Source organism: Enhydra lutris, unplaced genomic scaffold, assembly GCF_002288905.1.
Source record: "Enhydra lutris kenyoni isolate GAN:26980312 unplaced genomic scaffold, ASM228890v2 scaffoldscaffold53, whole genome shotgun sequence".
In the NCBI taxonomy this organism is placed as follows: Eukaryota; Metazoa; Chordata; class Mammalia; order Carnivora; family Mustelidae; genus Enhydra; species Enhydra lutris.
Window position 1 is genome coordinate 12,731,908 of NW_019154137.1, and position 12,714 is coordinate 12,744,621.

General features: G+C 53.2%; 1 protein-coding gene across 3 annotated transcripts in view; it reads right to left on the minus strand.

Annotated features, from left to right (window-relative positions):
- LOC111157264 (E74 like ETS transcription factor 4) overlaps window positions 1–12,714 on the minus strand; it is a 41,172-nt gene that overhangs the window by 8,863 nt on the left and 19,595 nt on the right. The window contains exons 1-4 of one of the 3 annotated variants that reach the window (XM_022518543.1): window positions 6,477–6,521; window positions 4,975–5,257; window positions 761–932; window positions 243–335 (exon numbers count right to left, since the gene is read on the minus strand). In XM_022518543.1, coding sequence (XP_022374251.1) covers window positions 243–335; window positions 761–932; window positions 4,975–5,046 — 337 coding nt within the window. In that variant the 5' untranslated portion in view covers window positions 5,047–5,257; window positions 6,477–6,521. Of the gene's footprint in view, window positions 1–242; window positions 336–760; window positions 933–4,974; window positions 5,258–6,476; window positions 6,522–12,714 lie in introns of those variants that run through there. The other 2 variants (XM_022518542.1, XM_022518544.1) reach the window with 2 other exon arrangements.

A 12,714-nucleotide genomic window follows, 5' to 3' on the forward strand; every position in this document is an offset into this window, starting at 1 on the left:
AATTTTGTGTTATGTATATTTTACCACAATTTAGAAATTGGAAAAGGAAACTCTCCCTGGCTACCGTTTCCCTGTCTCCAGTGCCCCCTGCCCCCCCACCATTCCTGCCCCAGGTCAAGAGCCTATTTACGCAGCCATCAGTGGCTGTGGGCACGCATGCTTGCAAATCCAGTGCACGGAGGTGATATTTTCAAAGGGCATTTTTTGTTGCCTTGAGTTAAGGCACCAGGGTTCACACTTACAGATCTGCTTCTCATCCAGGATGTCGTTGGGAGCCTCGACATTGAGCAAGACTTCAGTGGCTGACATGGTTTGTGAGGTTGCTTCATTGTCATCTGGTTCCAGGTTCCATGGTGTGGGGTGCGGGGTGGACAGAAAACAAGTTCCCTCAGTGCTCACGGCCGGGGCAGAGAGCTCATCAGGGCCAGCCCAGAAAACAGTGCTAACAAGCTGAGGGACCTGGAAGGGCTAGCGCACCGCCTACTGTAACTCCCCACCTTTTCTCTACACTCACCCCAGCCAGTCCCCCCTCCACTCTTCCACGTCCCGCTCCATCTCGGAAGACCACAGATCCATTGGGATGGTTTCCTCCTCTATGAAGTGGTACGACCTTTTGCTTGTCCTAACCACCTTAATTCCCCACTCTTTGGGGCTCTGCCCTTGCTGTGTGGGGTCACTGAAAGCCACTGTGGGCTACTACAGTCCCTGAAGACAGAAGCCCTTTCTCTTCCACATTCCCCTGCCCAGGAAGGAAACAAACCTGTCAGCAAAATACTGCCCTCCAGGATCTGATCCTGCGCCATGCACAAGGTCCCGTCTGTTATGATGCCATTGTGAACGTCGTCCAGCTCCAGTCCTGAGTACAGATGGAGTAATTCGGGGTAGGGCACCTGCTCCACGATCACAGCTGGGAACACCGAGGGGTCTTCCAGCTATGGACAAGATAGGGATCTGGTTTAAAGCTCACCTGCCTCTGCCAGGAAAAAAAAAAAATCTGGCCCTTCTTAAAATTCTTCATTCTTGGAGCCCCCAGGGCTGTCCTTTGTATGGGATGACATTGCTCTGGGTCCAACCTCACTAGGTGAGGCTTTGAGTAGCTTCCTGATTAACAGAGATGGGGTAGCTCTGCACCACCTGCACTCAGTCAGGGGCAGACAGTTTTAACTGGTTGTAGTTCTGGGTTAATCCATGGTGAAGGTTAGCGCTCAGTCTATGAGAATGGTTAGGCTCCTTCGCAGGCCAGTGGCAAAGGATTAGTCAATGGTGAGGGTGAAGGGCTCAGCCTACAGTCAAGAGTTCGGTATCCAGGATTAGGGGCTCTGACTGCACCTCTGAGGGTTCAGTCTCTGGCAATGAAGACAGAAGAACAGAGGCATTACAGAGGTGGGAGGTTAGGACCCAGCCCCTGTCTGGATGGGGAAGAGGGTTCCAATTTCCAGCTTGATTCACTGGGTACGCGGGGACACTGCTCATGTGGAGGAGGAGAAGGAGGAGGAGCAGGGTTGTGGAGAAAGAGAAGGGGGACAGTGTCTGCATATGGTGGGTTTGAGGTATGTTTGAGTTATTTAACATGGAGATACCGATCAGTGAGTCAAAAATATGTGTCGAAGAGCTCAAAAGGGTGGACACGAAATCCCCTCGAGTGGATACAATGAGCAGGATGAGAATTTGACCCCTGGAGGACATAGTTGTTCTCAAATCAAACAAAGCTAAATGAAAAAGGAGTGTGATTGGGGTGGCTGGGTGGCTCAGTCGGTTGGGTGTCCGACTCTTGATTTCAGCTTGGGTACTAACCTCAGGGTTGTGGGATGGGGCTCCTGTGTAGGGCTCTGTGCTCATGAGGTTATCTCCCTCTCCCTCTCCCTCTGCTCCTCCCCCTGCTCGTGCTCTATTTTTTAAAGTAAATAAATAATTAATAAATAAATAAAAGCAAGCTTCTTTTAAAAAAGTACTATGGGTGCCTGGGTGGCTCTGTTGGTTAAACGGCTGCCTTCAGCTCCGTTCATGATCTCAGGATCCTGGGATTGGGCCCCATGTCCCCATGTCAGGCTCTCTGCTCAGTGAGGAGCCTACTTCTCTCTCCCTCTGCTGCTCCCCCTGCTTATGCTCTCTCGCTCGTGCTCTCTCTCTCAAATAAATGAATAAAATCTTTTTTTTTTTTAAAAAGGACTGTGGTTGCAACTGTCTTTTTAAAAAAGATTTATTTATTCATTTATTTGAGAGACAGAGAGACAGAGAGTGCATGTGAGCAAGCATGAGTGGTGGGGGGAGGCAGGGAGGGAGAAGCAGACTCCCTACTCAGCAGTCAGCCCGATGCAGGGCTTGATCCCAAGACCTCAGGATCATGACCTAGCCAAAAGGCAGACGCTTAACTGACTGAACCACCCAGGCACCCTGCAACTCTTTTTTTTTTAAATTATGTATATGAAGAATTATAACAAATGTTTATAAGAATTCTATTTTGATTGCGGGACGTTCGGTGACTTTTTTCCCTTTCTTTCAAATTTTCTGTATTTTCCAAATTTTCTTTTATGGGGCTTTTAATTCTTTTTTCATGAAGAAGAATGAGAATGTTCAGTTCTGCCTAATGCTCCTGAAGGATGCAGAAAAATAAAAATTGATTAAATGCCGTTGGGTTCGGCCACTGAACAGTCACCCTGGCTGGAGCCCTTTCAGGAGACACAGTACGATGGATCTCAGAGAGGAAGGGCTGAGGCCATGGAGTTGAGAGCTGTCTGTCCAATATGGTGCCCACTAGGCATGGGTGACTTTTTAAATGTGAATCTAAATTTTTTTCAAGTTTAAAAGTCCAGTTCTTCAGTTGCGTTGGCCATAGTTCAAGCGCTCCATAGCCTCTTGTGACTAGTGGTCTGTACTGGACAGGACAAATACAGAACACTTCTAGTATCTCAGGAAATTCCATTGGATTGTCCTGATCTAGAGCCAGACAACCTGGATTTGAAACCAAGCTCTGCTACTTTAGCAGTGGGACCTTGGGCAAGCTACCTAATCTTGCTGGGCATCGTTTTCCTCATTTATAAAACTGGGGGGGGGGGCAGGTAAACAGATCAATGCACATAAAGCGTATAGAACGGGCCCAGTGTAGAGTCGGCTCTCTACAGTGTTTGAGGTATCAGGGACTTCAAGGAGACTAGTAATGCTTTTATTTCTTAACCTGGATAGTGAGTTCATGGATGTTCATTTTATAATTATTCATATATATATATATATATGTATACATATACATAAATACATATGATTTATACACTCTTTTGTATTAATGACACATCTTTCAATACAAATGGTTTCCTTAAAAAGGGAGAGAAAGGAGGTGAGAACGTAAGCACGGAGGGTGGAGACCATGCTGATGAACAGGAAGGAGCTAAGAAGGTAGTTTTTTGAAGGAGGTAGGTAGAAGGGAGAGTGTTTTAGGACTGGGGAGGCCTGAAGATGTTCTGGGTTGAGGAGAAATGTCTGGAAGGTCTGAAGGATTTAAGGGAGAGACACTGGAGGTGACCAACGGTTTGAGATGTTGGAGGCAGGAGAGAAGAGATTAAGTACAGGTAGGAGATACCACTGGAAGGAAGAGGAACACTTCTTTGTCCCGGGTCAGCAGCGGGAAGAAAACAGGAACAGTGATGTCATCAGTAAAAGAGAGAAGGGAGGGAAACAGAAGGTGTCCCTGGCTCTGAGTTTCTCTGTGAATTGGAGCAGAAGCTGCCTGCTGAGGGTGGAGAGGCAGGTGTGGGATCAGAAGGGAAGAAGAGCCTCCATGAAGAACAGTGACAGTTGCTGAGCAGACCAGAAAAGGCAAAAAAAATGACTAGCAGTATCGAGAACCCCAGTGTGGTTAGATTCTTCTCCCCTTCTCTTCCCATGGTGCCTTCCACCAGGCTCGGCACACCACAGGTGTTGGGTAAGAGAGCAACTTTAGGTGAAGACCCAGCGGCAGAGAAAGTACAATGTGCCCAGAGCCCACTAGGGGGCAGCCTTGGGTAGGCCGCTAGAGGTCAGATAAAGTTTTCTGTCCTCATAAGGATTCAACACAGAGAGCATCAGTATTAGGCTGGGTGTCCTTACAAATAATCCAACTGGATCTCCTCTTGGTGAAGATGGGAAGACGGCAGATAGGGTAGGGGACAGGACTTGCCCACGTGATACTGTGGCAGCCCAACTGGGATCAGAAACCAGGACTCCTGACTCTTAATCTTCTGTTCCTTCTACCGTAGTTGGCTGCCTCTTCTCCAGTTTGTGGAAGGACAGGAATGGAGGGTCTCAATGGTTGTGCCAAGACACCATCCAGTGGGTACAGCCAAGTGCACGGAAAACATGCTCTCTCAGCCCCAGTACAGAGCAAGATATGGAGCGGTGCGGCCCCAAGTGCTGCAAATCTGTCCTCCTTTTCACCTTTCCCCCACCAGAGAACTGCATTTCCAGATCTGCATCCTCAGATCGAGGCTGAAAAGATGGTTCTGGAAGGGCCCATCAACCAGGCTAGAGACATGAGTCTGAAGGGGCGGGGGGTTGGTCTTTGCCCTGTGGGGCCACCTGGGAGAGCCGATGCTCGCTATGTGGCTGTCCCGGCAGCTTTCTCACTGTGACACTGCAGGTGACGGGAAGAGGGTAGACACATGTGCATGAGGGTCCATGTGCACCTGTGCGTTCAGCCCGCATTGCTGACCGGCTGACAGCCTAGTCACTGTGTTTTGCAGCCGTACGGCTGGCTTGGTGACAGCAGGTACCCCGTGACTGCACATGGAATGACCGCTCAGGGACTACTGACTGGCCGCATGAGGGACGAGCAGGTGCGCTGTTTGGCTGGCACGGAGACCCAACGGCCTGGACCTAGTAGGTGCTTGATCAGTACTTGCTGGCTGGCTAGTAGGGGTGCTGCCTAGCTCGCTCTCTGCCAGCCTGTCTGTGTCTGTCTGATCGTCTACCTGGCTGACCGGGCTGTGTTCTCTGGGGCCATACCTGGTGGATATCATCCATCCCGTTGCTTGCAAACTCAAAGATCAGGTCACTGGGCTGCAAAGTAATGGCCATACTGTCTTCTCAGAGAGCCGACAGCAGGACTCACAGGGCCCTCTGGAGCTGCGGGGGTGTTCTTGACCAGGAGATGCTATTCAGGTACCTTGGAACTTAGAGCCTCTATCCCAAGCCACAGTAAAATAAGGGGTGTAGAGAGCTGGAGTAGGCGGTGGCCTATGCCAGGTTCAAGGCTGCATGCTAAGGCTGGGCCAACCACGGGAGTGACCTAGGGAGAAGGGAGAGACAGGGGCAATGAGTAAGGCACTTTCCTGGATGTCTAGCCAACAGCCAGACTGCCAAAAGGGGAGGATGATGGGAGAAGAAAGGAAGCAGGTTAAAAAAAAGGGGGGGCAGGAAAAAGAGGAAGTTAACTGAGTTGCGTCCGGTGGGAAGTGGCCGAGCCTCGGTGTGGGTCTGTCAATATCGTCTAGACCTGAGCTGGCCGTGAAAAGACACAGCCTCCTTCTGTGTTTTCTCCTGCCTCCTCGGAGGTGACAGATAGAGGGACTCTGGGCTCTCTCCACCCTGAAGATTAATCCCCAGGGTGTGGCCACAGGGGAAATCAGGGCACTCCATCCGTCCCTATAGATGGGACAGTAGCATGAAGAATTCTTAAAATTCCCTTGGCTCAGGAAGAATCTTGTGGGGGAGGCTGTGGGTTAGGGACACATGGGGGTACCAGGTGCTCTTCCAGACTCTGCCTGGCTCCCTCTACCTTGGAACTGGTGGCCACTTAGCTCCGAAGGGCAGAGTCTGTAGAGGAAGAAGCGTCTCACTGTGGGGTGTTATGCCGGCAGGGCCAGCGCAGGTCTGACCCTGCTCCAGGGGTGGGGACTCTCAGAATCGGCCACGTGCCCCAGAGAGCCCTGAGACAGAGGGACGGGTGGGTCATAGGCCCTGGGCACTTATCACCACCCCGCCACCACTGCCCCCCGCTGGAGAGGATGGCTTCTGTGCCTTGTGTGGGTTCACGCTCTTGCCTCAGCTTTGCTTTCAGTTTCAAGACTGAACTGTCACCCTGGGAACTTGAGAGGAGCCTTAGCTCAGGGAAGGGCCCACAGAGCCTTCCTCATCCTCCAGGGCTGGCTCAGGCACCACCCCCAACCTTTTCCAGGAAACCTGTCTGCTGCAGCCCACACATCTCTCCTGTCCCCCGTGAGGCACTGACAGCATGCTCCCTAGACACCTGCCGGGGTGCCCGGGGCCTCCAGCTGTTTGCTGTGGCCGACCCGTGCCTACCTCCCGAAGCCTAGCTCCCACTCCCATGGCCTTCCTGCCAGCCTGCTCTACTCCTCTCCTCTCAATCACCAGGCCTGCCACCCCCAGGTACCACAGCTTTGGCCCTTAGGGTTGTTTTTAATGGTATCCTCATGTGTGTGGACATGGGGTGGGTCTACGAACAGCCCGGCTCAACCATGAACGCCTGAAGAACTCGGTCCACGCACCACAGCAGGAGCGACACATTTGACTCCTATCTCCTTGACACACCTTCCCTCCAGGTCTGGAAGTGCCAGGGTAGCAAAGCCTTCTTCTCCTGGCCCAGAAAGAAATGAGGAACTTCAGAGAGGGGGAAAAGGGGAGGAAAGGGAGGAGGACCACGGGTGACCTCTCTGATGACCGCTCTCCCCCACATGAGACACCCAGGCCTCTCCCACTTCCTTTCCGTTAGCCCACAGGGCTGGCTCCGCCCGCTCCCCACCCCCACCCTCACCCCCGCACCTTTCCACCGGCCCCCCAACACAAAACTTCAAGAAGTCGCTCCACTCAACCTGTCAGGTCTGAGTTTCCCTTTGGGTGAATGAGACAGCCCTGCTAGGACGAAGAGGAGGCCCTGGGGAAAACGCGGTCTGGCCTGAGTTCCACCCCTCCCACCCCACCCTACCCCCACCCGGCCCTGCCTATGACCCGGTCTCCTGTGGCCTGCCAGAGAAGCCTCCCAGGGCCATTTATGCTTGGAAGGTCTGTCTCTTCTAGCCAAAGCGCCCCTAGGCCCGCATTCCGCAGCTCCCCGCCCTCCCTCAGGCCCTCCCTCCCTCAGGCCTGCTGTCTGCCCCCAGGAAGCATTCTCATACTAATCAAATGAAAGGGATCACTTTCACCTAATCCCACTTTGTCTAAACACGAAACTCTGGTGTCTGCCCCCTCTCCCCCCAACGACGTCATTCCGAGGCAGCCCTTCCCTCCAGGTTTGCTCATCTCTGGCTTGTTTTCACAGATCAGCACTTCACGTTGGCGAGTTCACTGGTGCTCTCTGCCTACGGACCTTCCATGCACCTTCCTGACCTCCCCCATGAGGCAGTGGCTTCCTTGAAGGCAAGGACAACTGTGCTGGTCATCAGCAAAACATTAGCACCCCACACTGTGCTTCACCTGTAGCAGACACTCGATTTGTGTTTGCAGAACAAACACATGAATGAACTAATAAATGAACGAACGAACGAATGAATGAATGCTGCTGGTCAGTCAGTACCGGTGAGGTGTATTTTCTGGGCAAGAAGTATAATCCACATGGGGCACTTGCGTGCCTCAGTCAGTTAGGCATCTGACTCTTGATTTCAGCACAGGTCACTATCTCAGGGCTGTGAGGTTGAGTCCTGCCCGCAGGCTCCATGCTCAGCAGGGAGTCTGCTTTAACATACCCTCTCTCCCTCTCCCTCTGCCTCTCCCCCTCCTTCCCTCTCTAAAAAACGTATATCCACGTATACATGGGTTGTGGGGTGGGTGTTGTGTGCCCTGTGTGTGTGTGTGTGTGTGTGTGTTACAGCTGTGTAGTTCTGCACTGTAATTTACAATGGGAGTTGTCACTGTGGGTGTGCAAACACACCACAGATTTACTTGCGTGCAGGGTGTGCTCGTGTGCCCCAAGCGTGGGGATGTGTGCACGAGAGCCTGTGTGTGTCAAAGGGCTGCCCTGGTCGGGCCAGCAGCGCCACAAAACTCCGTCGTGGGCTCCTCCTCCTCCACGCCTGCCTTCGTGAGAAGAAGGAGGACAGAGCCGAGCTGGTGCTGGCTCCAGCAAGCTGTGGTGAGGGGGGCTGGGACGGGCTGCCACTGTTGCTCCCCACTACCCGGGCCACTGAAAAGCCAAAATCCTATGCTTCCTCGGAAGAAAAATGCGCCAGCCGCAGAATATGGAGGTGGTGGAGGAGAGAAGGCAGCCCCGCACTGTACTGGGTGGAATCCTTCCTTGGCCATCGGTGCAGAGAGCTTTGCAATAGCAGAAGAGACTAACCCGACTGCATTCTTTAAGTGTCCACACATCTAAGCATCTAAATTCAGGACCTGGTTGGTGCGGGTTCTGCCGACCCAGGGTTGGGGGCATTGCGAGACTGCTGCACCCAGGACCCAAGGCTGAGCCTGGTGTCCCGTTCTGTCCAAACCTCCAGCCTCCAGCTAGGGGTTAGGAAGTAGCTGTCCTATGTTTTTGGCCAAGGCTAAGAAAACGCCCATCCCAGCCCCACCATGGAACCTTCCAGTCCAGAAAGTTCTGCCCCTCCCCCCTCAGATGTTTGAGGATTTGAAAGTGAGAGGTGGGGAGAGGCTCATTTGCATGTTCACTCACTCTCCCCGGCAGAGGAGTGAACTACCCCCCCCCAACTAAGTCCCTCAAAATAACCTCCCTCTCCCAGGAACCTGAAACCAAAAAAACCACCACCACAGAAGGCCCGCCCTGCTGGAGGCCAGAGAGGCCCACACCAGGGGCACTCCTCCCTAGTGTCCTCACAGACATGCTGAGACACAGCTTCAGCGGCCTAGAGCCCCGGACACTGCCTTGATGGTGAGCAGGGTGCTAGGTGGGTACACACAGACACTCCGTTCAAGTCACAGAAGTGCCTGGGAAGTTCCCCACCCGCCCCATCCCTGTACAGATCACAGCTGGCTCCAGTGAGAGTGGGCTCCCAGGGTGGCAAGAGCTCCACTCCCTTCACTCCCCTGGAGGCCACAGCAGGATCCCTGGCTCCCAGGGCCTGTCCTACTTGCACTGAAAGCAGTGTCTGGAGAGCAGATGGCCCCTGACACCGTGTGTGAGCGAATGCGTGCCACAGGAGGGAGCAAACAAGCGGCGCAAATGCACACCTCGGCTCACTGTGGTTCTGACTGCATTTCAAAACCAAAATAGCTAAATAGAAGTGGTTTGGGCTGCTCCTGCGTCATCACAGCTGGGCCCCCTTCAGATGTACAGACCCCTTCTGGGGCTGTCACCGGAGCACGTCAGGCGGTGTCCAGCACCCACCCATCTGGGCCTCCTCTGCATACAGGAAGCAGCCCCTATGTGAAAGCCACATCCACGGTCTCTGTGGAGGGAGTTTAAATCTACACCCGTTCAGCTGAGCCAGTGGCTCTCACAGAATTGCTAGTAACACCCGGGGCATTTCCACGCACGCCAGGAAACATGGGGGCCGATGGTCAGCCAGGCCACAAAGCAGAGTTCTCCTTCTCCAGTTCCTCATCCTCTCAGAGCCAGCTCTCACTCCTGAAATACCCAGTCCTCCATGAAACCTTTCTGGAATTCTCTGGAAAGGAAGTGACAATTTCCTCCATGCCATTTCCCACTCTCTCAACGCCCCTCCCCCACAACCACAAACAAAATGGAAACTACCCCAGGAACAGCTGTACCCTCTACTTAAAAACAGCCCCTCCTCTGGCTAATAGTCATCCAGAAGCAAATTTGCACGCTGCCCCACGTGACCAGTGGGCTGTATTTAAGAGCCAGAGGGCCAGAGCCAGGGGTCCAGGCTGTAGCCACGGACTGAGCAGAAGTAATCCACCCGTGGGACTCCCCCACAGCCTTGACTCTGACCAGCGAGCAGAGCCCTCCTCCTTGAGCAGAAGCCCAGTGAAGGGGCCCCAGCCACAACTATTTTGTCAGCTCCTTCTCCTCTATTCCTTTCTTTTCACCATCCCCTCCATTTGAGATGAAATCAGGAAGGGGGAGGAAAAAAATAAAGGTTTTGCAAGCCCCGTTGGTTGGGGCTTCTCTTTGCTTATTTACAAGAAACCCAGTTTCCTTCCTTGGCCCTGGGTCACTGCCCGCCTCCATTGTAGGGCTTGCCACAGCTCCGATGGTGAGGGAAGCCCAGAGCTCATCTCCAACTGCCCTCGTCCTTTCGCAGCGCCCGTCTAGCCTCTACCTTCCCAGGCCCTGAGCTGTCCCAGCGGAGGGGGCGATTAGGGCTGCAGGAAGGGGCAGCCCCCTTCCCCTTTCTCCAGGAGACCCTAAGCTCGCCCCACCGTGGACGCTGTCCAGGTTGCAGGGAGGAGGAAGGAAGCCCCCTCTCTCCTGGCTGTATCCCAACCAGCTTTGAGACCCTGGAAAAGTCAGCCATCTTTCTGGGCTGTGGTTTCTGTCATCCTTACAGTGGGGGAGGGCTGAGGGTTAAGCCAGCTTTAGCAGATGCTCACTGGGGAGTCTCGGGTGAATGAAGACGGTGGTGGGAAAGCACTTTGGAAATTAAAAATCACTCATCCATAAGATGAGTTTCAGGTGACCTCCCAGAGAGCAAAGAAGGCCTAGGGCCCCCGTGAAGCCCCCGGAAGTCCCCCGTTGGCTCCAGAACATAGACGGGGTGGGGCTGGAGGCTTCCAGTTGCTGGTGTAGTAGAGGCTGGCTCCTGGCAGGGGTTGGGGGCCCCCCGCAGAGAGGGGCAGGCTGCTTGGTTGGAGAGGGGCTCCCAGTCCCCAGTCCTTGTCACCTTCACCCCACCCCAGCCCTTGGGGTTGTGGTTATGTGGCAAGAAGAGCTCTACAGAAGCCCCAGCAGGGGAGGAGGGTCGGGGTGGGGGGGGGGGGGGGGAAGGGTTACTGACAAAGGGAACCTATTTCCCCAGCCGACTCCCAGGGGCCTTGCCTGAGAAAGCCCAAAGAGCACCCCCTGGAGGTGCTTGCGGCCACCACATCCTCATCTCTACCGCTCCAGGGACCTGCCCAGAGAGTCACAAAGCTCTTCTGGGAAGAGGAAGCCAGACCAATACAAGAACACGCTACAGAAAAGAAGGCAAAGCCTAGTCCAGAGCAGCTACTGAACCCCAGTATGGTGGGCCGCCAGCTACAGCTTAGGAGGGGACCCCAGAAGTTATGCAGATCATAAGGGCATGATCCTCTCCATGAGAAGATCCAGTTTTGCCTTGGGGTTTGGCCAGGTGACCTTCTTCCTCTGTGAAATGGGGACATCCTCCCTAGCTCAAAGGGTTGTCGTGCAAGGCCAGTGAGTTAATGTACGTGAAAACTCTCTGTTATGTCTCAAACACGTTTTTCAATTTCCTGGTCTGATTTGTGTTCTTTTGACTACACTCACTCGTCAAATATTCAGCATCTCTTTACCTGGATGGACAGGAAGACAGGGACATGGAGATAATGGGGTGAGATGAAGGCGAGGGAGGACATGACCAACAACCATAAACCTCATGGGACAGAGAGGAAACCAGCTTGGCTACCGGGAAGAGAGACTGGCTGGGAGGTCAGAGAAATCAGCTGGGTAAGTGCAGAGGCCCAAGATCCACCAGGTGGTGGAATATGAACTTAACTTAGACAGCTACTTGGAGTTCCTGGAGATTCTAGACCAAGGGAGGGGACTAAGGCAAGCAGTTCTTTAGGCAGATCCATTTGGTCTGAGTGTATGAGTGGAGTAGATGGAAGGAGACCCAGTGGGGCAGCTGGAACCCAGGAGGTGAGGCCCAGAGCCACCCAAGGGAATAAAATGGCAGAGTATAGGGTAATACAGTAGTTGTAGGGACCCCAAGATGTGGAGCCTGCTCTTACTGTAAAGACTGCTAAAAGAAAAGAAGTGATGGAAACAGGAAATACAGCAAGAAGATGAGCTCACCTTGGACATTCTGAATTTGGGATTATCTTGAAAAACCCAAGTGAAAAAAAGAGGACCTGGAGAGTCATTTTGACACACACACACACCATCAGCAGGAGGGACCTCTACAGGCCTTTAGTGGTCAAAGGACAGGCCTGGCCAGTGAGGTTGCCTTCCCAGATACAAGACTGTGGCAGAAAGTGGCATGTAATGAATGAAAGGTGGCCTCAAACGGTACACACCCCACCCTTGCCCCCAGGAAGGCCTGCTTGCTTCCATTGGCAGGGGGAGAGGGGTAACAGAAATACTGATCAGGGGGCACCTGGGTGGCTCAGTGGTTTGAGACTCTGCTTTGGCTCAGGTCATGATCTCAGGGTCCTGGGATCGAGTCCCTTATTGGGCTCTCTGCTCAGCGGGGAGCCTGCTTCCCTCTCTCTCTGCCTACTTGTAATCTCTCTCTCTCTTTCAAATAAATAAATAAAAATCTTTAAAATAAAAAAAAAGAAACACTGACCAGAGACTAATTAAATTCATTAGTGGGTTTTTTAGAAGCTGGGCTAATCTGTGACTTGGCACCAACAGGATATTAAGTCAGATAACTTTTATTGAAGGGACAGTGTTCTTTGTCAAGGCCCCTGCCAGCCCGTGTCCTAGAAACTGATGCGGAGGCTCTTTGCTCAGGTCTGGGAATCCCCCAGACGGCAAGGGCTGGGCTGGGTTCGCTGCCTGCTTGGGTGTCCCTTCCAAATGCCCATCCCCCAAGGCCCGCCCCACCACCACTGGCCACTTCCCAGGCCAACAAAAGCAAAGGACCATCCAGTGCTGCCTGCACGCAGGGGAGTGTGCAGGACAGAGGTGGAAAGACAGCCTATCAGGGTGTG